Source organism: Ursus americanus, chromosome 31, assembly GCF_024610735.1.
Source record: "Ursus americanus isolate L20-20 chromosome 31, mUrsAme1.1.p, whole genome shotgun sequence".
Classification (NCBI taxonomy): Eukaryota; Metazoa; Chordata; class Mammalia; order Carnivora; family Ursidae; genus Ursus; species Ursus americanus.
The window spans coordinates 7753403-7777519 of record NC_142157.1 but is presented as its reverse complement, the minus strand read 5'-3'; the positions used below and the strand labels follow the sequence as shown (position 1 = coordinate 7777519).

At 39.3% G+C, this 24117-nt stretch overlaps 1 protein-coding gene across 3 annotated transcripts in view; it reads right to left on the bottom strand.

The window, feature by feature from the left end:
* Positions 1-24117, bottom strand: part of EPC1 (enhancer of polycomb 1) — a 93831-nt gene that overhangs the window by 51527 nt on the left and 18187 nt on the right. Inside the window, exon 1 of one of the 3 annotated variants that reach the window (XM_045786414.2) lies at positions 16653-17110. The exons of 1 other annotated variant lie outside the window; for it this stretch is intronic. In XM_045786414.2, the coding sequence (XP_045642370.2) occupies positions 16653-16805 (153 nt within the window). In that variant the 5' untranslated portion in view covers positions 16806-17110. Of the gene's footprint in view, positions 1-16652; positions 17111-24117 lie in introns of those variants that run through there. One more of the 3 variants, XM_045786416.2, reaches the window with a different exon arrangement.

The window sequence follows — 24117 nt, the reverse complement described above, 5'->3', positions numbered from 1 at the left end:
ACAGTATTTCACAAAACATGTTTTTGGAAAGGTCATGACATTTTCTCTGGCTTAAACTTTTGGCGTAATTATTAGAATGTCTTCATGTCCTTCCTAATCTTACAAAAATACACAAAAATTATAGCTTAAACCCTACTTCATTAGGCTCGAAGACAGTTAAAATAGGTATCTGATTACCATTTTAGAACACAAAAAAATCGTGAAATACCTAGATTTTCTCACAACACTTAAACATTAAGAAACATTTATGCCAGAACAATATTAAGTGTTTAAGATACAACTCGGTTTCTGCTATCAAAGGGCTTTCAGTATAAGAAATAATCATGTAAGTGAATTTATTTTCTACAAGTTCAGGTTTTGTATGACAGGGCTTGGGAAGGTATGTCAAGAAAGGCTTCATCAAAGTTGATAGCAAACAGGAGTTTGTTGAGTGAACCCATGGAAAGAAAAGAGGGATAGTGTAGGCAAAGGCAGAATTGAGCAACGAAGAGAATATTAAGTACATTAAGTAGTTCAGTTTATTGAGCAGAGGGTTTGTGGTAGCATACAGCAGAGATGACAGTGTATCACTTCCAAGATTACGTTATAAAAGACTGCAGCTTCTGTTTTAGGCTGAGCACACTCTTTCTATTGCATCATTTGCTCTGGGGAAGCCAGATGTCAAGTTGTGAGGACAAATAGGTAGTAAATGGAGAGGCCCACGTGATGAGGAATAGAAGACTCCAGCCAACGTAAGTGAGCCTGGAAGCAGACCTTCCAGCTGAGATGACTGCAACCCTAAACAATTTTCTGCAGATACCAAGCCAGAATCACCTAAAAAAGCTACTCCTAGATTCCTGATCCCCAGAAAAGGTAGGTCAGATTGTTTATTTTAAGCTGCTGCCATTTGCATAAGTAGTTATGCAGCCATAGAAAATTAACACATATGTTGGTACCAAGTCCTCACTGTATAACAAAAACCTAAAATGTTGGAATGGCTTTGGAAGTAAACCATGGCCTCTAAGGACAGTATTAGTGAAGAAACTGTTAATAAAATCTTCACGGTGTTATCTTAAGGCTGCAGAGGGCAGAAAAGTGAGGCAGATGCTGGAGGAAAGGGCAGAAAATTTAGTAACACTTTTACCTTTAGTTATGTGAAAAGTAGAAAATTTACCTAATAAACTGGGTGATTTAGCTAAGGAGATTTTAAACTGAGAGCCGAAAAGTGCTGACTTGTTTTTCTGCTTTATACAGTAAAAAAATGACAGAAAAGAAACTAAATGACGAACTGTTAAAGAACAGCCAGGACTTGATGGTTTTGAAAATGTGCAGTTTCTCCAGGATGCAAACACTAAAATTTAGAAATGGACTCTGAGACAAGATCAAATCCAGGGCACTAACAGAAAAACATGGTCTAAAACTAAATGGAGCGAGGGACTATAAAACCTTTCGTTAAAACCTCAGAAAGATCAAAGACTGTTCAGATAAAAGGTCTGGTAAAGAGGGGCGCCTGGGTAGCGCAGTCGTTAAGCGTCTGCCTTCGGCTCAGGGCGTGATCCTCGTGTTGCGGGATCGAGTCCCACATCGGGCTCCTCGGCTGGGAGCCTGCTTCTTCCTCTCCCACTCCCCCTGCTTGTGTTCCCTCTCTCGCTGGCTGTCTCTCTGTCACATAAATAAATAAAATCTTTAAAAAAAAAAAAAAAAAAAAAAAAAAAAGGTCTGGTAAAGAGAACTACTCACTTCAGATTCTCTCAACAATAAGGCTTTTTTAGGAGGCTTAAGGGTGTGGTCTCTCAGCAGGAACTCAGGGTAGTAAGAGGCTTATCTTAAAGACATGAATGGGTGTGGCATTCAACTAATGAAACAGACCCCAATAAAATACATAGAAGACCCACAAAGTTTTTAAAAGAATTACATATTTTGAAACACAGCCAGCTTGAACAAGAGACAATACAAAATGAAAAGAGGTCTTCAGAGTCCCAAAATGTTGGTGGGAAGCAAGCTAAGGAAACTCAGTAACAAATACGTTCTACCTTTCCTGAAAAAGAAAGGGTGAGAAGAGAGCAGAACCAAATGCCCAAAAGGGCAAAGCTGAGAGAGTCTTACGTGAATTATAGTAAGGAACTGACATCCAACCAAGGAACTACCAACCATAATCTGTGTGACTGGATTTCAAAAATGCTTTGGACCAGAACCCGCTTGTGTCTACCACCCCCTACCTTCTGCCTCCTGCTTTGAATGGGGAATGCTTTATAGGACTATCCTAAGCCTTACTCAGTGTAGTATACTGGGTATGTGAGGGAGGGGCAGGTATTTCTCTTTAGATTAACAGGTTGAGAGAAATTTGAGAAGCTGTACCTAAGGAACTACATCTGAGAAGCATCAGCATATCTGAAAACAATTTGGATGAGAGTCTGGACTACAAGCTGATACTATAATGGGATGAGACTTGTGGGGGCTTTGAAAGCGAGTGAGAGCATTCTGCATGTGGCTACTGTGGTAGCCAGCCTCCAATGATCCCCATCCCCTGGCATTCACAGCCTTGCGTGGTCCCTCCTACGTTTACCAGACTTGGTTTGTATGACCAGTAAATAGTGTATGACAGAAGTGCCCATATATAATTTCCAAACTAAAATCATAAAAGAGCACTGTTTCTGTCTCTCATGCTCTCTCATTTGTGCTTTTTCTTTTGGGTCACTGCCTTTGGGGTAAGCCTGCTGCTATATTGTGACAACAATGAGACAGCAATGGAGAAGTTCATGAACAGAGGCCTCCAGTCAGCTAGGAATTGAGGCTCGCTAAAAACTATGTGAGGGAGCTTCGAAGTGAAATTCTCCAGACTCAGTCAAGCCTCTACAAGACTGAAGTCCTTGCCAAGAGTTTTACTGGGACCTTATAAAAGACCCTAGGCCAGGATGGCTCAGAGAAGCTGCTCCTACATTCCTAGCCCTCAGAAATTGTGTGAGATAAGTGTTCGTTGTTTTAAGCTTCGAAGTTTAGGAGTGATTTATTACACAGTAATAAATAATTAATACAGAATTTAAGCAGGGTTAAGGGAAAAGACAGGAAACAGAGGTCAGATCATCAGGGCCTAGGAAACTCCATTAAGGAGTTTTTGCATTTTATTCTATCAGAAAAAGGAACAATTTATGGATTCTAGATATCAAAACAACAACCAAATTCAAATTTTAAAAAGATCACCCTGACAACTTTGAGAGGGGGTTATAAATTTGAAAACCAGAGTAGGGAGACCAATTAAGAAGCAATTATAAGTCTTTCAGAATAAGAGGGTGTCTTCACGTTTTAAAAGGAATTCTTAGATTCAGATATGTAGATTTATGTAAAGGAACAGCCTTAAAAACTAAAAATCATTGTAGCAAACAGAACCTGTTAAAAAGTGCAGAAAACTTTTTTTTTTCACCTGATGAATTCTTTCAAACACATTTTATACATTTTAGCATCCACTAGGAAACCCATCAGGTGTTTAAGCAGAGAAGACAATCCATTTGGTTGACATACTTGTCTACTTAAGGCCATGTTCTTTGATACCTTGCTTAGTACTTCACATTCTATCATAAACACAACTATAGGTTGTATCAAAATCAGTACTCACTCGCTATCAAAATACTCCGTAACAAAAAATCATTTGTTATAATGGAAATTCGTTGAAATTTTTAAAAACAACCTAAAAAACACATTTCTATCCTTCAAGGACTAAGAATCCTTCAAGGACTAAAAATGAAACTAAAATAGTAAGTTAAAAACATCTGAGCACTTACTCTATGTAAGGCACCATGTTATAAACTTTACATAGGATCTCAATTAAACCAGACTTGGGGTTAATTGCACAACCAGAACTTTAGCTAAAACCTAATTCCATAGCTCATGTTTTGAGTCCAGTTGAGTAGATATTTTCAGCCCTATCAGACCCAATGCTCCTTCTTTTCAAATTCTTTCACTATTCTACTTCATGCATTTTAAAAATATTCAATCCAAGAACATTAACTGCAAAACAAAGGAGAAATAAAAGGAAAGTAATTTATAATAAAATATGAACTGCAACATGTAAATGCTTGGGGTATGTACCTAGGAAGACAAAATGAAGCAATCACAGATGCTACAAGTCTACAAAGAATCATTGTGAATGTAACAGTTAAGAAAGAACAGACTTTATGCTTTAGGTCTGTTGACTCAAATCCCACAAATGAAGTTGATGAAGTTATTTCCAAAATGGTAACAACCCCTACAAAAGTTCTAAACGAAATATAGTATACCATTTCCCTGCTTTATATATATTACTTTATATACTAATAGCAATGCTAAAAATGTTAGTATATATAAAAAGTGAACAAAAACACTTCGCATGTAAAACGGAATTAGGTCCTAGGCTCAGATAATTTACAAATGGAAATTTAACCTGTTAGGTTAAATATTCTGGGAGACAGTTAAAGTCATAAGGGCAATTCTTTGTGTTGCAGGACTACCCTTTGCACAGTGGAACTCACGTTGTTCTGGACTCCAAAAGCATCTCTCCAAAATCGTGACAATCAAATGCATCCCCAGTTTTCCAGAATGTCCTGAGGATTAGAGAATACTACAGTCCCCATGGAGAACCACTGCAGAGAAAGGAAAGTTCTCAGATGTTCAATAACAACCCCAAAGGTCCACTTACTGGATCCTGAAATAAGCATACTGTACCAAAAATCCTTCATTGTAAAGATATTTGCAGGCATACCTCCTTTCACTGAGCTTCACAGTTTTTACAAACTGAAGGTTCATGGCAACCATGAATAGATCAAGTGTATAGTACTCATTTCTCCAGCCACATGTGCTTATTTCGTGTCTTTGTGTCACATTTTGGTCATTCTCACAATATTTCAAATTTTTTCATTATTTTATTTGTTATGGTGATCTGTGATCAGTGATTACAACTCACCAAAAGCTCAAATGATGGTTAACATTTTTCAACAATGAAGTATTTTTGGGGGGTTTAAACTCATGGCCCTGAGATCAAGACCTGAGGCTGAGATTAAGAGTCGGATGCGTAACCAACAGAGCCACACAAGTACCCCAGCAATAAAGCATTTTTAATTAAGGTATGTATTTTTTTTTACATAATGTTATTACACACTTAATAGTGTATAGTGTAAACATAACTTTTAAATGCACTGGGAAACCAAAAAATTCATTTGACTCGCCTTATTGCGGTATTTACTTTATGCAGTCGTCTTGAACTGAACCTACAATCTCTCTGAAGTATGCCTGCATACAACTGCAGAAGGAGTGACAGATACTCCTTGGAGTTCATCAAGCAGCTAGTTTCTACCTAGTGGGGATGCCCTTCCTTCAGGCTATCACACCATATCGAGCTGCAGGAATAGCTACATACAGTTCCGATTATCAACTAGGAAGGTATCTTAAACTGTTTGTGCATCTGAGGTTAGCTGGATAAACCTCTCTTTACCAACAGAATCCAAGACTTAATAGCATCTCCCCGGCTCTGACCTCAGTATCAACTAATGTGACCCAATCTTCCACCCTTCTCTGCCTTCCCGAACTCTTCTGCTCTGTTCTCTAGAGTAGAGATTTATCAGTAAAGTCTTCATACAAGTCTCAGCTTCTTTCACTGTTCCTTCAACTTCCTGCCCTGAAGCCTGGCAGAAGTCTTCCAGAAATCATACTCCCTGTAGCCCTTTCAAGCAGAAGCCATTTATTTTCCCAGGTCCCACATACTTATAGGTGGGTTAACTATTCATCCTCCTTGGGGCGCCTGGGTGGCACAGTGGTTAAGCGTCTGCCTTCGGCTCAGGGCGTGATCCCGGCGTTCTGGGATCGAGCCCCACATCAGGCTCCTCCGCTATGAGCCTGCTTCTTCCTCTCCCACTCCCCCTGCTTGTGTTCCCTCTCTCGCTGGCTGTCTCTATCTCTGTCAAATGAATAAATAAAATCTTAAAAAAAAAAAAAAACAACTATTCATCCTCCTTGCTTCCCACTGCCAATCCCATACCATTTCTTGTTTGCTGTCCTTTCAAAAATCATAATCCTCAGAAATTCATACCATCACTCTTCCCAAAGCTGACATACACACCCTCTTGATCAAGTCACAGAGCTCCCAGTCTTCTTCTCAACTACTAATACACTTCTGCCATCATGACCTCACCCACATTGATCTTTTTTCCTCTATTCCACCTCGGCCACCACTCCTGTGATTATACTCTAGCTCTTGCCTTCACTGGTAATTGTGCCGCCACAGACATCTAAAAATCAAGCACCTCACTTTTTAACCACCACCCTCTCGTGACTTAATTTCACATATTCTAGCACTTCCCTCCCACAGAGCCTTTTATTTCAATGACTCCTACCACTCCCCCACTCTTTATCAGCCCTTGATGTCTTCTTTCCCTGCCCACCCAGTTTAGATTCCAGGGCCTATCATGATAATCTACCTCTCATCCCTCTCTTCTTCCTTTGTACTTGCTGGGAAAACCTTCACTGTAGAAAAACCTACTTGAACTCAAGTTTAACGCTTGCATTCAACTGCTTAAGCGAGCTGACTGGTCTCACTTTAAGTGATCACGAATATTGAGCGCTCAGCCAGTCCTTCTTCAATCAGACCACATTTCTCTAGTAAATTAGCTTTCTCACACATACCTTCGTCTCTCTTAAGGTCCCCTCCCCACTCTGAGGTGATGACCTCACCTCATACTTCACAAAGAAGAAAGAATCATAGGATGAATTACCTCATTCTCCCACTGCCAATTCTAACAACGGATCAGCATTTCCCCCTCACATATCTGCCTTCTTCTTACTTTTAAAGAGGAAGAAGTATTTCTGCTCTAATGAATGACCAATCCTCACTGTGAAATTGATCCAGGAGAGAGAGTTTGCAGGAAATAGTTTTAAAAAACAAAGTGCCAAATAGAAGAGAGGATAGGATTATTTTATCCTTTTTGACAACATCATTCCAACTATTACACTAAGTCTAATAACTATTTTAACATTTTTGTCTACTAATTACCTATTACCTGGGTTATTTATATTTTTTTCTGTTGATTAGTTTTTCCCTTAGTTGTTGGTTGTATTTTCCAGCTTCTTTGCATGCCTGATAACTTTTTATTGGATCCAAAAACTAAGTTTTATGTTGTAGGACCTTTTAGTATTCCTGTGAACATTTTTGGGCTTTTTCTGGGACACAGTGAAGTTACTTGAAATTAGCTTGATCCTTTTGAGAACAGTGTTTAATCTTTGTTAGGCTGTACCCAGAACAGTCTTGAAAGCTAATTGGGGTCTACTACTAAGGAAGTAACTCTTTTGAGAACTTTGATCTGACACCCTGTGTGTTAGGATGTCTTTCTGCTCTGGCTAGTGAAGACACAACATATTCCTAGCCCTATGTGAGCTCCCAGAACTGTCCCTCCTAGTTCTTTCCAACTGCTTTTCCCTCAGCCTCTTTAGTTTCCTCACAGATAGGCTCCAATCAGTTTTTAGCCACACTCAAGGGGATCTCTGGAGCTCTGTGCATGTCTAATATCCTCCCCTGAAGTCACTTCAGCTTCCCTAAACTCTGAATTTTCTCTCTTCAACTGAAGGAGGTTGTCAGGGTCTATTTGGGACGTCTCCTACCTATCTATGCTTGCAGCCTGGAAACTCTCTAGGTAGAGACGGGGAGACCGAGGGCTAGCTCTGCTTCCGTCATTTCTGTCCTATCATTCCTTTGTGTTTACTGGAAACTTGTAACTCATTTTTTAAAAATTAATTTATTTTAGGGAGAAAGGGAGAATGCACGTGCATGCACAGGGAGAGTCAGAGGGAGGAGAAAGAGAATCCTAAGCAGATTCTGGAGCCTGGAGCTCGACGTGGGGTTCGATTTCACAATCATGACCTGAGCTGAAATCATGAGCTGGACACAACAGACTGAGCCACCCAGGCACCCCATTTTGACTCATTTTTAAAAGAAATCATTTGTTGATTGCCCAGCCCACTCCAGCCACTGTCCTATTTTTTCTGCTGCTTTTCACAGCAGAACTATTGCAAAAGATCATCTATATTTGCTAGGACTCCTTTATTTATCTTTAATTATTTCTTCTATTCTCGCTGGGCTTTTCTTCCCATTATTCCATCAAAATAGGCCAATGGCACACATCTCATCAAACCATTACCTTCCCCTTACTCATCTTCTTAGTGGACATAGTTAACCAATGTCCTTCTTTTTTGAGACCCTTTGATCCTTGTTTTTCTTCCTACTTTTCTACATTAGCTACGCCCCTAGCTGAGCTCCAAGGCACAGCTTTAAAAACCATCTATCTCCCAAAAACCTTCAAGTTTACAGTACCAACCGATGACTTCTGAATTTTACAGTTCTATGCAGACTGTTCTAATGCACTATGTTCTTACATATCCAGTTAAATACGGACAAGAAACACTTCAAACAAAACACATCCATTCTTTTAATATCCTCCCTCCTCCAATTTTCCCTGTCTCAATAAGTGGCCCAATCACCTACCTATCCAGGTGCTTAACGTAAAAATCAGGAGTTAATCCTTGATTCTTTCTCTCCATCTAGTACGTTCAGATTCACCAGCAAGTTTTGTTGGTTCTACCTTCAAAATATACCTCAAATCCACCCAATTCTCTTCATCTCCACTACCACCACCCTAGTCAAAGTCACTATCAACTTTCATTCTTGCCAATATGGCTCATTCTTCCACATGGTGGCATGAATAATCTTGAAAAGATTATTCATATCATGTCACTCCTTTGCCTGAAATTCTCTAAGGGCTTACTTCATTTCAAAAAATTACAAACTTCTTGTAGTAGCCTATAATACCGTACCAGATATGACCCCTGACTATCCCTGGTCCTCAGTCTCATATTACGCTACCCTTTTTTCGCTTTGCCCTAGTCATATTAGCCTTCCATTCCTACTTCAGGCTCTCTACATCTATGGGTCTCTCTGCGTAGAATGTTCTTCATCCACATCTTCTTCACAGGGTTGGCTCATTCCCACCATTCAAGTTTCAGATCTAATGTTCCTTGACCAGCTGTGCAAAGAAAACTAGATCTTCCTCCTTCCACCTGAAATCATCTTGTTCCACTGCCACATAAGAGTTATATTTTTTACTTTCATTTGCCTTCTGTTTTTTCGTGTTTTCCCATTACAATTCATTCAATTAAACAAATATCAAACCCTTACTACATGCCAGGCATTATTTTGGGCGCTGAAAACTCATCAGTTAAATAAAGCTAGACAAAAATTCCTGCCCCAACAGAACCTACTATATACTAGAATGTAAGATCGATGAAAAAAGGAACTGTTTGTTCAGTGTTGTATCCACAGGGTCTATAACAGTCCTTGCCTCAAAGCAAATGCGCAAGATATTTGCCACAAAAGTGGCAAAGGGATTTATCTCCATCTTCCCAGTCTTTGCACAACAAACATACCTTACCTCAAATATCTCCACTTATCTACTAGAATAATGATCAAATTCTTGCTTTAGACTTCCAACAGCCATATTTATATTTTGTTTCCCTTCACCCTCCATTACACTACAGGTAAAAAACAAATGTGCACACATCACTACGAGATTCTGCCTCCAATTTCAAATTCTCATAACAATAAAAGCATTGTGACTGCGACACCCATTTATATTCTTTAAATCCTTTAGAATTTGTGAGCCTTCCTAGACTAAAATGAACCAATTATCCACACACCCAGACTACTTTTATTTTTGTGTAAATTATGTTTATATAGTATGCAAATGAAATCATTAACTAATTCAAGATTGAATGACTATTCTATAACCACATAAAGCACATCTGGAAACAGACTTAAATTTATTGGTAACATAATATACTCATTACAACAGGAAATCATCACAGCCTTGCTTCATTTTGCAGTTAAGAAAACCTGGGTGAGTGGGCGCATGCGTGCATGTATGCATGCACGCAAGTGTTGTAACCTGGATGAAGCCTTGAGTCCAAGGTTGATTTCCCCAATTATTACCTAAATTTAAAGACACCCTTTTTGCAACTATATACAACTCTACAAGAAAAAGAACACATCTAACACGTTCATATCAGATAATCCCCAAATACAAGGAATGTGTAAATGTAGTAGTTTTTCAGAATCAAGAAAAAGGCCATTATTCTAAACATTCAGTTAGTATTTGGTAATAATAGAAGTCATCTATACAGCATTTTTGCATATTCCTGCCTTATTCACTCCTTGGAGCTACCTCGTGAGAGTAAGTCAGAAGACCGCAGACACAGGAGACTGAAGCTCACTCAGTAAGGTTAAGTGATTTGTCAAAGGCCATAAAAGCCAAAGTACATTTTCTCAGAGAATATACAACTGCTACTTGTGATCCCACAATTATGAAAATAGTTCATCCCAATATATAAAAGGATTTGAAACTCTAGTAAATCATCCACGGGATGATTTTATATATTTTCACAGGAGACAGAAGTTTACTGAATACACTGCCAGGAAGCAGCAGGCAGGAGCAGAGAGGCTGTCTGCCCATCCACTGGATGTTTTAAACCTCACATTATCTTTGCCTCTGGATTGACTCTAAGGCCAATGTCCTACTTCTTAAGCTAGAACTTGCTACACTGAAATAAATTCAAACAAAATGATTTGCTTTACTAATATGTAGCAAAATTCAGCAACTACGCCACCACGCATAACTGAAGCTGAACCAAACTTTTCATAGATAACTTCTATAACAACAAATAATTGAGGAAGAGTTTTATCTTTTAAAGAACTGATTATACCCCCATTCATCACAGCTACAACTCAAATAATGGGTCATGGATTTAATTACAACATATTTTTGTTTTCACCCACCTACCACTGGGAGGATGGTGGAAGAAATTCACTTCATATATATTTAAAGGAACAAAGCTGGGTCTCCACTATGTTTGAAATACTGTAAGAGCTCAAAATCACCACCTATAATCACAGGCTTTAAGTTACATAAACTTGATCGAGAAAGACTTGCCACAATTTATAAAAGTGCTGAAGACAACACAGTTAGCTTCAAGTAACTGACTGAAAGTAGTTTCAGCAATTTATTGAAAACATCTGATTTTCTAATAAATTGATATATTCTTACAGAAAAGGTATTATAAAATACTAACGTAAATCACACCTTAAGGATTCCAAAGATTACTTTAAAAAGTAAAAGACATACTCTAGTCCTTGTCTCTAGAAGTACTTCGTATTTTCATACCACTTTTATACTTAGAAACTCACAACTCATTTTATTCTCAAATTACAATATAAAATTCTCATTTCCTTGTTGGTTATATTAAGAAGCAGAATTACAAACTATACCATCATTTCATGGTATTACTGCTCTTTTTAAAAAGCTATCTTCTGCTTTAAACTTACTGTTTTAACCAACTGTTGGTAACAAATACCCCTAACTTTTCAGGAAAACTGAATCATACAGTCAGGCTCCACATTTTTATATATAGAAAGAAAACTCTTGTCATTAGCTATGTATGTATGTACATACACACATGTATCTTTTATCTGTTTAACTTTACTACTACCACATCCCACGGTGTAGAATGCAAAATATCAAACTAAAACCTAGTTTTTAGGGATGTTGGTTTAATATTCAATCTAACCACAAATTCATGAACATGTAAACACAGGTTATTATTCCTTGTTTACAAAATTAAAGCTATCCTACATTTAGATGGTACTTTTAATTAAGTACTGTTAATTAAGAAAAAGAAATGGTAGTTCAGCACAAATTCCATTACAGATCACAAAGCTTTCACAAAACGTGATTAGATACGTAAGCCTGTCAGTTGTCATCACTATTGTTTTATAAGAAAATGAAGTCTAAGTATAAATGGTACTAATCCAAAATTTTAAATATCAAATAGTACACCGAAACAAGAGCTCTTTAGGCACCTAGGAATTACAGTTTTCAAGAGGTTCCTTTTGCAGTTAAGAGTACTCAGTTTCTTCCTGAGTTGCCTATTAGCTTTTTTTCAATTATCCTTCTCCTAGTAGTAAGTCTATGTAATTGTCACACACACAAAACCAAAATAACTTCATTTGAAATTTCTAGAAGTAATGCTTAACCTTGAGGGTTCTGCTCCACCTCATTACCAATACTTTGAGAAACTGATGACAAATACGAACTTTTCTCCTAAAAAAAATACCATCATAAAATTTTATAGGTGTACTGTGGGAATTCATTACTTTCAGGATCATTTCCGCATAATCCTTAGAACCCCAGCTTAGAAACTTCTACTTAAAAATTTCTTGGTAGGGAGCAGCACCTGGCTGGCTCAGTCAGTGGAGTGTGACTCTTGATCTTGGGGTCATAATTTCAAGCCCCATGCTGGGTGTACAGCTCACTTAAAAAAAATAAATAAAATGTAAAAATTTAAAAAATCTTGGAAAGGTAGAAATAAAAATTTACTACTTCTCAATTATCTTTGATTCTAAATAGACTATTTGCTACTTAAGACAAAAAAACCTCTCAATTTCTAATTCAAACTATTTGAAAAAATTAAACTTTGCTCCTAATATTTTTCTTCACTTCCAAGACAGAAGGGAGAAATCTAGATTAATTTTACAGGTCCACATACAAGGACTAAAAGCTCTTAGTTTATACAATTTTAAAGAGAAAAAACGATTCTTGATTTCTTTCGAAAAATGAGAAATCAAACTTTTAAGTTGATCGTTTAAAGTTATTTCATTTTTTATAAAATAGGAAAACTAGACTTTAAGTTTTGAAAATGTAGTGGCTATTTTTCCTCATATCAGAGAAGTACATATTTCCAATTTCCCCCTAATTAAAGACAAACAAAAACCTGCCCACTTTATGAATGGTCCTTAACTTGGGTTTAATAACATTGTATACAGGACCAATAATGAAAGGTGGTAGTTTGAAGAGGAGAGAAAAGCACATGTAGGAGACCCTTTTGTCTGGTTAGAACCCTATTAAAACAAGGTGTTGGATTGCAATGGCTAGACCCTACTTCTAACAGTCTCAAACGTGGCTGTGATACAATTAGTATGTCAATTACATCACATATCCCACCCAAATCAGACTGGGTAATAGGAGCAGAAAGGTTAACTCTCCACTGCTAATGGAGCCACAACACCCTAGACATCCCAATGAATATGTTATACTATAGGAACCAGTGAACTCCAATTTGTTAAATATCACTTTAAAACCAGCGTTTTCAGAATGTCTTTCCTAAAGGGTAAGTATCCATAAGGGAAAATTATAATTTAATGTAAAGCTCCAATTTTAACCAACATAAATCAATTTTAATAAAAACATATCAATAGTACTGACATCTTGGAAAATCTACCTTTTCAATTAAAGGTGATACCATAGCACTAAACTTAGTATTTGAACATTCCTAACTTCAAAGCTAAGATTTCAAATTTAAGATTATAATCTTAACAAAAATATTCAAGTATTATAATGGTGCAACATCTGCCCTCTTAACTTGCTTAAACTTTTGTCTTTTTTAACCCCCAAAGGGACTCATTTATCTCATTTTAGAGCTGACAGTCTATTGATTTCCTATTTGAAAATTACTTCTGGGGGCCCCTGGGTGACTCCTGACATCAGCTCAGGTCTTGATATCAGGGTCGTGAGTTTAAGCCCCATGTTGGGCTCCACCCCGGGCAAGGAGCCTACTTAAAAAAAAAAAAAAAAAAAAAAGTTATTTTTTTTGATTTAACAAGTTACAATGTATTACAATGTATCAATTCAAACATTTAATCCCTAAACATCTAAAACTCAGTCAAGTCCTTCAATTTATTACAATCTGGAGTTATTTTTCAATCCTACGGTAATAAAAAAATAAATTTTAAAATTGAGTTAAGTCATTTTTGGGCAGAGAACTTGAGGATTTCTGCTTAAAGCTGTTTCTTAAAAATTAAGAGGCATGCCTAATTAAGTCATTGTGTTCAACTTACATTATTAAAATTGGTTAAATGGGAGTACATTAATAAGTTTTATTTTCTCAGTGTTAAGACCTAGAATTTGTTATTCACCATAGAAACAAAATATGGTAACAATAACCAGATACAGTTTACATGACAATTTTACAGATACATTTTGATCATGAAATGCTTTCTTAATCAGGTGGTGTATACAAAACTGTCCTCATTTAAGTCTGCCCCATTTTTCATGATCAACATACCGTTATACTTTTTCTAAACTAGACCCTCAATTCAGGTTCTAGGGCACTCTGACCTAAGGGATACCATAAATAATGCATCAGTCAAAAGCAAAAGTTTGTTTTAACCATTCACCTTTTTAAGAAATATATAATTTGCCTTGGCAAATTATCAAGAAGTTTTCTTTTTCTAAGGCTAGTTCAGAATTCAACTACCTTTATGCTTAGTCTACATTTTCAATATCGTGTAACATGTTACTTTCAATACTGTGATTTACATGGTTTATTACTACTAACAGCACGAACCCAGGACTGCAGAGCAGCGCTTTACCTGGGACTGTTTACATTCTTCTATTAAATTCAGTATTCAGTATTCAGACCTATTCCTGAATTCTGTGCTTCACTGATCATAGTTTCAGTTGTAGGTAAAGTGAAACAAATTCTCAATAGATGATGGAAAAAGAAGTCTGATGAAAAAAAGTCCCTCATCTCCCTCAGAAATAGAGATTCCACATGTGACTAATGACATCCACTGCACTATAAAATGTCAAAATTATTTCTGTGAACAAAAATTATCTGTAAAATTTAACAAGTATTGATACTTCAGTTGAGCTCAGCTCTGATTTCAGGTTGTAGCTCTTGGACTGTCCGAAGTATTCACAGAAGCAAGACTCAACTAAATGTCTAAAGTGTACTGTAGTGCTACCTTGCTTTTATCAAGGCTCTCCCCACCTTCCCTGGCTGCAAAACAAGAACTATAAATTAAATTCCAAGGCAGTGTAACACCAGCACCCCAACTTGAAAGTATTATCTGTAAAACTTATAAACAGAAACAAAAATAAAACCAAAAGACAAGATTCTGCAGTCACAAGTACTTTAATTTTTAAAAACAAATCACTTATTAAAAAATAAACAAATGGCACCAGTCTACTCTAAAGTTGATACATGTAAAATAAATTAAGAGGTTCTGTCTCATAGATAAGTGCTGAAAAGTCAGTACTACACTAGACAATCTCAACTACTACATACACTTATCACTTAGCTTATCTGCAAAGTTAGATTTAAAACACTACTCTCAAAAGTAACATTCAACTGTCACAACTATATTACTTGAAAAGGTTAAATAACCCAAACAGTTTAAACAGCTTTATTTTGAAAATCAACATTACAAAGCATAATTTCTACATTTAAAATTCTTACAGTACCAAATAGAAGTATTACAGTACAATTTTCCACAACAAAATTGTAGCACACAAATCCAGCGACTCCTTGATTTCCTTGAACTGTCAATACACTGCACCCTGTTTAAATGGCTGTACCTGAAAACCAAGGTATGCAATTCCTTAGGATTAGAAGTCATCAAGTTATACTGTCAAGGATCTGGGGGAAATGAGAGGAAGATTCTATTACCCTTGTGTCTGAACCCCATTTCTACAACAAGGTAAAGCCATAGCTATGACAAAATGTCTACTAGGTGTAAACAGTTTAAATACTGAAACCCACCCGATTTAGACATCTCAATGTTAAGATTTCCGTGAATGAACTCACTGAACTTTAGTTCGGTTATCGATAAGGAAGGAACCTCTTTCGAAATCTAGATCTATAACATCTTCTTAAATTGGGTCTTTTCTTCCCCTATGTTGAGAAACCAGAAAGAAGTCGAACTTACACTTTATTAAAAAAAAAAAAAAGGCAATAATAAAGTTACAGGCTTTAGAAGAGCTACGTACTCCAAAATAAGTCTGCAACACAGTCTCAAAGATCAAAAAAAAAAAAAGTCAGGGATAGTTTATTACCCTCCGATTAATTGGAACTGGGGAGGAATAAAAGTCCCAGAAAGAGGATACAGAAATTGTCTTATCTTCTATGAAAGTCAGTCATCCGGGCAAACACGCTGTACCCTCGACATTCTGTTGCAGGGGGTGAAGGGAATATAAACCTCACAGACGTGCTGTCAACATTACAGGCCCCACTGAGCCCAGCCACCTTTCCAGGCCACCGGGAAGTGAAATTCCCCCACAGCGCAAGGAACCTGCGCTCCCCGGCGCCGGCAGCGCGCGAAGACCGAGGTGGCCCTAGAACGCCACCCAGCGGACTGCGGAGAGGGCTGCAGGCGGGTCCTCCGCGGCTCCCGGCTCGCCGCACCCCCACCGCCACCCACCCCGTTCCCCTCTCCGGATGCACAAGGCCCAACCCAAGAACTAAGACCACAAAATGGCTGCCGGCAGCTTCGTCACGTGACCCCTTTGTGCCTTTCGGGCTCCCGAACTCCGCGGGACCCGGGTACAAGTGGCCGGGGTCGGCGGGTGGCCTGAGGGGAGGCCCCGCCGGGCCGCGGCGGCCGGGGGTCGAGGCCGGGGGAGGCGGGGTAAAGGCCCGGCCGGCGACTGAGAGTCGGCGGCGAAGAGAAGATGGCGGCCATTTTGTGTGGGTATGCTGCTCCGCCGCCGCCGCAGGCAGCAGAGGGAGCGGGGCCTGGCGCTGGGTCGGACAGGGGAGTTAACACGTACCGACTCCTCTTCCTTCTCCATTCCGGTGGGCATCTGCGGCACGGCCCGGTTTATCGAGGCGTATTCGTGCAGGTCGGGCAGATCCTCACAGCGGAAAACCGGCAGCGGCTTCGAGGCGTCTAGCGCCCGCGCCCGAAACGACAGTTTACTCATCTCAGGCGCAGCAGATACCTCTCCGCTCTGGGGAAACGGCCCCGGCCAGCGGGATCATGGAGAACCGGGGGTTCGGTCCCCACTTGCCTACCGCTGCCGGGGACTTGAGGGGCGGAGCGCAGAGCCCGCCGTCCGGGCACTAACACCAGCCGGGAGGGTGGGAGGCTGTGCCGCTCCGCTCCTCTCTCGCTCGCTCTCTTCAATACGCCATGGCCAACATGGCGGACATTAAAACTCCACTGTGCGCTCTTCAGCCAACCCCAGCCATTCCCCACACTGCATCGCGCAGCGGCGCGGGCACGCGGGGGGGGGGAGCGCGGGCTCGAGGCCGGGCGCCGGCACGGAGCGCGCGTCCCGCCAACCCCCAGCGCCCGCCGGCCTCGCTGCTCGCGGCCCCCACCCTTTGCGGGCCCGGAGGCGGACGGGCGGGACGGGGCAGACTGGGCGCTCGGACGCCGGGAGCCGGCTCCTCGATCCTCCTCTCCCTCTCGGGCACGCGCTCACTTTCTCACGCTCGCTCCCTCCCAGCGCCGTTTTCTGACAGGTGAAGGTGCAGGCAAACTATCTCCACCCGCACGCCGGCTTTGCGAAAGGCAACGGCGGGAGAATTGCGGGGTGGTGCTATTGCCCCGGGGTAGGCGGGCTCGGCACCTGTCACCCCCACCAGCTGCCGGCGCGAGGGGCGGGGGAGACGCCGGGGGGCCAAAGCCGCCCTCGGTGGGGCTTAGGAGGGGCGCTCAAGAAGCGCAGCGCACCGACGGCAAATTCAGTGGGTGAATGCACGTCTTAGTTATCGCGGCTTTTTAGATCTTTAAAACAAAAATACAGACGAAATTAGGGGCAAAATGCTACTTTGGGTGAACTTTTACCAGCGATTATTTTTACGTCTAATGAAACTCTGGATTATAATATTTGACAGGCTCCGCCACAAATCATTGGTCAGTTCCCATCCATTGGGCTTAATGTAAACGGTAGACATCCTACTCTGCTCCAAAGTAGGTGGGGTTTTTTGTTTGTTTGTTTAATCTTGCATTTTATCTATCCATATTCACTCTTTTATTGTAATCGAAGCAAAAGGAGTTATTATCAGACACTGTAACCCTAAGGGAAAAAATTTTAAAGTCCTACTTCAAAATTTTAGAGCCATTTTGTTATATGTAGCTCATGATTTTGTTTTTACTGAAAGAAAATGCTGCTTCAAAATAGCCATGGGTTCACACTTATCATTTTTCTGAAAAACTTTCTAAAATTGAATTATATAAAGATATGTAGTGCTCCTGCGAAAGAAAAAAAGAAAAAAAAGGGGGGGAACTGTATTATTACAGAGATTTAGATGGATGTGATCGATCATTAACCACATGAAAATTGGTATCTAGAAAGCTCTTTTCAGTGGGATATTTTAAAAATCCAGAGACTGTTGGGGTGGGTTTAGTAGGTTGGCCAGCAAAATTTCAAACATTTACTGAGATACAAAAATGTTTTATAAGTCTGCTTTTCTCCCTGGGGGCTACTTAGTAAAAATAGTCACTATTCTTAAATACCGGGTTGGATAGGAACTGTTACTTGCTTAAGGCACATAGGCAAACTGCTATCTTCCAGGTTGGTTTAGCTACATTCTACCAGGTGGGGAGAAGACAAGGAGCGCTCAGATTGCAGTTCTCAAAAATTACCCTCAAACTAATACTGGCAACTTCCCTCTGTGAGGCAGAGGGACTTTCATCTACATCTCCTATACTAAGACTATGCATTTATTCAATGAGCAAACATTTACTGAGTCCTTTGGACTTCTAAGTATGCTGCTGATTGTCACCCACAGAGCTCGTGGAAAGGACCTGTAGATGACAACTGCCACACCTGAAGTAAGTGTTATGATGAAAGCACAGGCTATTGTGGGAACAGGCAGGAGAGGCACGCAATCCACAGGCACCAGCTCTAATGAGAGCATTCAGGGAAGGTTTTTTTGGAGGAGATTATATCTGAGGCAAAATTGTGTAGGATAAATATGAGTTAACCTTGCCAAAAAATGAAAAGAAGAAAAGTATATTAGGCAAGGGAAGCAGCATGTGCAAAGGCAGCCACGAGAGCCCACGTCATATTCTGGGAGCCTCAAGAATTGCCAACCATACAGTGGAACAGACACCTATTTCGGCAGGTTTAAGAGTTCTGGCTCAGTATTAGTATAGTAGTTCTCTCCTGTCTGCAGTACTAGATTTCTGAAAATCCTAAAAGTAGAATTCTGTTGATTTTACTAAAGACTTCATGCAGGAAAGTCTTTACAGACTTTATGGACTAAAAATTTTATAGAACAAAATAGGGTCTTAAGTTATGAGTGAACCACCAAGGAAACAAATATATATATATATATTTAAACTGCATTAAAATAACAGCTTGTGGATAATATTTTCTACATCCCTAATGGGCACTGTACAAATCAGTTCCTGTTCACTAGAAATTCTAGAATCATCCTCCATGGCAGGTTCGGAGATATGCTTTTTGCAGATAATATGCCTGCTGAGAGACATTTTCTTTTTTCATCAATTCTCCATCCACCTCAATGCCCTGGATTTCTGACTCCCAGTCCTACTGGTTTCCCAAGGACCTAAAGGCTGGAATCCCAAGCCTCATAATTCAATTCACTTCCCTCCCTCCTAACGGGCAGGAGTGCAGCCTTATAAAGGTTCAGGTTTCAATGCAGGGAATACAAGTAAGATTCTGATCAAGGGATACCCAGTTAACCAAATGACCAGTTTCAAGGCAGTATGGTGAAGTACAGTGCTATGGGAGTTCGGAAGGAAAAGTCAGTTCCAGCTGGGCTGATCAGACAACATGGAGAAGATAGTGTGTGATGTGGTTGTGAAGGATGACTACTATTCCAGTTGGCAATGGCAATGAACTGGTAGAAGAAAGGGTACTCATGGGAGAAAGGAACTGTATGAACAAAACAGTGAGAGGAGGCAACTGGCTGGTGTGTGAAGATGAGAAGGTTTATCTGGCCAGAGTTCAGGAGGAGACTCCCGACTCCTGACAACCAGGTATATGGTAAAACGGGTAAGAACTTGGGTTGAGGGAGTAGGGGTAGAAAGTAAAGAGATAAAGTTTTAATGGTGATAATAATTACTTGATAATATCATCATGCTGAAATGTGCTTCATTCCAGTTTGTACCAAATACAGAACTTATGCTGAAAACAACAAAGAATGTGTGAAATGCAACTGCTTTGGCACTGCTGTTTGCTATATATAATAAACCTGAAATATGGTTCTGAATTTTAGTTCATGTCCAATATGTGCCCAAGTCTTATTATTTATTCTTGGAAATTGTACCCAGGATTCGTTCCTTATTTCCATTGCCATCGTCTCAACCATAGTCCCAGCTCTCATCACTTCCGGCCTAGAAACTGCCTCCAATCCAATTCATCCTTTATTCATGCATTCCTTTAATAAAATATTATTAACCACCTACTTTACAGGAAACTGCAGGTACTCTCATAGTGGCTAGTGATAACCAATAATGGCTGGAAGAAGCTTTGGTTCCTGGGGATATGAAGAACACAGTACAAACTGCCCTTCAGGGCTTCATGTGCACGCCACCAAATCAGTGTGCCTAAATCCCCGTTCCATGTGTGTCCTCCCCTCCCCACGTCACTTATTTATATCTGCTCTTTATTTTGTCCATTAGATAAAACCTTTTTTTTTTGTATGGATGTTAGAGCGCCTCAATAACTTTGATTAACTCTGTCTAACATAATTTCCCATTATTGTCTAAGACAAGCTCTTCACTCTGGCTTCTAAGTCTCATCACCATCTTTAGAAATCAGCATGTCTTTCCTGCCTCCAGATTTTCATTCATTCCTTTCTCTCTATTCTCCCCGTCCAGCTTCAGACTGACTATATTTCTAGCTACCGAAATGCCACCTCACAGAAATGTTTTGAAGATTCAATAAAACAATTGATGTAAATATTTAGAATGGTCTCTGACCCAGAGTAAACCTTCAGTAGTTGTAAACTATTGTTATTATCCTTCAAAATCCAATTAAATATCATGTCCTCCATGAAATTTTGACTACTTAATCTCTCTAGGTTCTAATTTCCTAAGCTGAAGAGTGAGAGGTTAGGTGAACTCAAAATAATTCTTCTTAAGCCTACACCATTCCTTCTCATCTCTGAACTCCTATTACATTTTCAATCAGTAAGAATAATAACCACCATTTACATGTGCCAGGCAATGCAGAAGTACATTTTAAATGCATGATCTCATTTAATTTTCATGAGAGTCCTATGAGATCTGTCCTAATGTTAGAGAGGTTGCAAGACCTGCCCATGGTCACAAAGTTGGCGAGAGGCAATGCTGACATTGAAATCCCTAGTGTCTGATTCCAGAGTGAAGCACCCATAACCAGATTATAAAGTGAAGTGAGGAGTGAACTAGAAGTGAGGAAAGAGAGATGTTGAATATGGGCTACCCTTTCAAGAGGCTTGGCAATGAAGGGAGGAAAGGCAGAGACAAAGGGGTAGCTATTTGGGTCACAGATTTTGTTGTTTTTGAAGGTGGGAGAGATGTGGGCATGTTTGTACACTGAAAGCAAAGACTCATGTAATTGGATTAACTTTAGACCTGTCTTCCTTTGAGGCAGGAAGGAAGGAGGGCAAGAATGGATAGTGATCCAAAGAAGTTAAACTCTCTTTGATGGGACAATAAGATTTAAAAAATCATGATCCCAGTGTTGCTAGCAGGAGCCTAGATTCTTCATTCCTTCAAGCCTTCAACAAATATTAATTGTATGTTTACTAAGAACTAGGTAAAGCAGTTTGTGCTGGAGAACAATGATAAATAAGACATGATCCCTATATAGCCTCACAGAGCTAATAATGAAGTGATATATTGCCTTTACATTTAATTGGAAAAATATGAAATTAATTTCTTTAAAATGTATGAATGGATAATGATCTCATCATGAGACAGTGATACAGTGCTATAATTGACAGCATTGTGCAAAAGCACTAAATACTGACTTAATACATTTTCACTTCAAGTTATCATTTTTCTTAACCTTCTGCTTTTTATTTTCAATGATAAGCTATATAAGGAAATGGCATCAAAGAATTCTTCCAACATAACATTTAGGAAAATAAAAACTAGAAATGCTTTCATGATGTGTTTCCCCCCTAGGAAATATCGGAAATTAAATATTGCAATATATTTAATAGGGTGTCAAAGAAACAATATCTGAACTAATTTTCTTTACAGAGTTGATTTATACATGGAATTCTGTATGTAATATTTAAGCTCTAGGTTTGATATAAAATATTCAGAATATATCCAGAAATAATCTATCTCTACCTTAAAAGAATAAAGGGCAGATTATTATTCTTAGCAAACTGTAGCAGGATGGACTCAAAGTTATTTCAGTTTACCTTCATCTCCAATACAAACTTTAACTGAAAAAAAAAGGAAAGAAAAGAAAAAGAAAAAAAAAAAAACACTAACAAATAGGGCCTGTTTGAGAGTGAATTAGAATATTTTTTAAAATTCACAAAATGGTGCCAACAGTATTGAAATTTAAAAATTAAAAAGATAATGAAATATAATACATAGATAATGAAACATAATACATCTTATTGTAGAACATAAAATTCTAAATTTATAGAAAATCTACTTTTGAACACAGCAAGGATTTTGCCAAAATTTAGTCCATACCCCCTGGAAACGAAAAAGGTGATTAGGTAAGTTTATCCATTGTTAGGACTTGGATTCCTTAATTCCCAGGTCCTATACATCATCTGCTCTCCCCCTCCTCCAATCCTGGTAGGCAGCTGATGAGACCTGTACGGCATTATTGTAATGAGGATCCTACTAGACTCTGATGCAGTTGGATGCATAGGTGGGAGTCATAAGCAAGAAATCGTTTGAAATTTGAACACTAACTATTACTTTAGAGGAATGTCATACGTTCCAACAATTAATTTGCCAGGAGAATAAAAGTCTGAGAAAACAAGGAAAATTGAAGAACTAAACCATAAATATTAAAACATATGTGGTAGTATTTATCTAAATTGAATTTTGTTAAATTACTATTAACCCATTTAATCCAATGACTGGCACTTACCGACAGACTACTGTGTATAGCCCAGGTATTAGTTAGTCCAAGGTACAAAGAGAGTTGGGAGAGACCCGAGGAAAGGGCCAAGGGGAGGAGGAGGAAAAGGGAGAGAGAGGGAGGGAAAGGGAAGGTAGTAACCTTTAGGTGCCTTACAGTCTGAGCACATAAAATATGCTATACTTTAGGCACTAATTTTACTAAGCAACATATACAAATCAGTGTGGTATAAATGGTACATGGGGTGAAGAAATGAAACTCGGAGAAATAAGAGAAAAACTGTTAACGAAGTAGAATTTTATGTTGGAAGGTTTAAATCAAGTTAGTGTGTGGTAAACAAAAAAAGATTGACAGGGAAGAGGGCTTTCAAGAGAGACTTTTGTGAGTTACAGGAAGGAAATCATTTTCCTTTTTGAAACTTGGGGCACAGGATTATCTTCCCTATTACCTAATAAATTAGGATTGTTGAAATTTAAAGTTTTACTTTCACTCTGTTCTTCACGTTACTGTGAGTAACCGTTGTGCCAATTACTTAGATAAGCACTCTAAATCCAGTTTCTCCTCTCTTCCAGAATAGGGAAGGGAAAGTGAGTAATTTCAGCCCCAAGGAGTGAGATTATAGGTGTGAAGAATGATTCATGGAGTGAGAAGAGGAGGACATGGAGAATAGAGCCGGAGGAATACCAACATCTAGGAGAGGGACAAAAGCCAGGGAAAGAACAGAGGAGAGACAAGAGGCTGGGAGAAGCATGCAGAGAAGCCAGGTGAGGTCACTATTTCAAGGAGGGCCAAAAAGGTCAATGAGGAGGACCAAAAAGATGGAGGTTGTCACTGGAGATCACAGCAAGTACGACTTTGAGAGGACGCCATGGGCGGAAAATACACTCTGGTGAGTGGAGACGTGAATTGGAGGAGGCATCCGCTGAGTGGTGCCTGAAGCAAGTTAATTAATCATTTACCAGGCAAGCCCAAGCCAAGTAAAATTTTGAAGTGATTTCCCACTACTTTTCTGTGATACTTCTGTTGTTACTTGCCCACCCAAGTGAGAGCACCTCGAGGCCAAGAATCAGCTTAGCTTCAGGACATAGCCAGAGACAGAGACATCATCAGCACCTCCCGTATTAGACGTATTAAAAGAGAATGCATTCCATTATTTCACAACAAAATCCTGGTTACAGGAGGAAGTAAAACATATCTACCATCTTTAAAGTTGCAG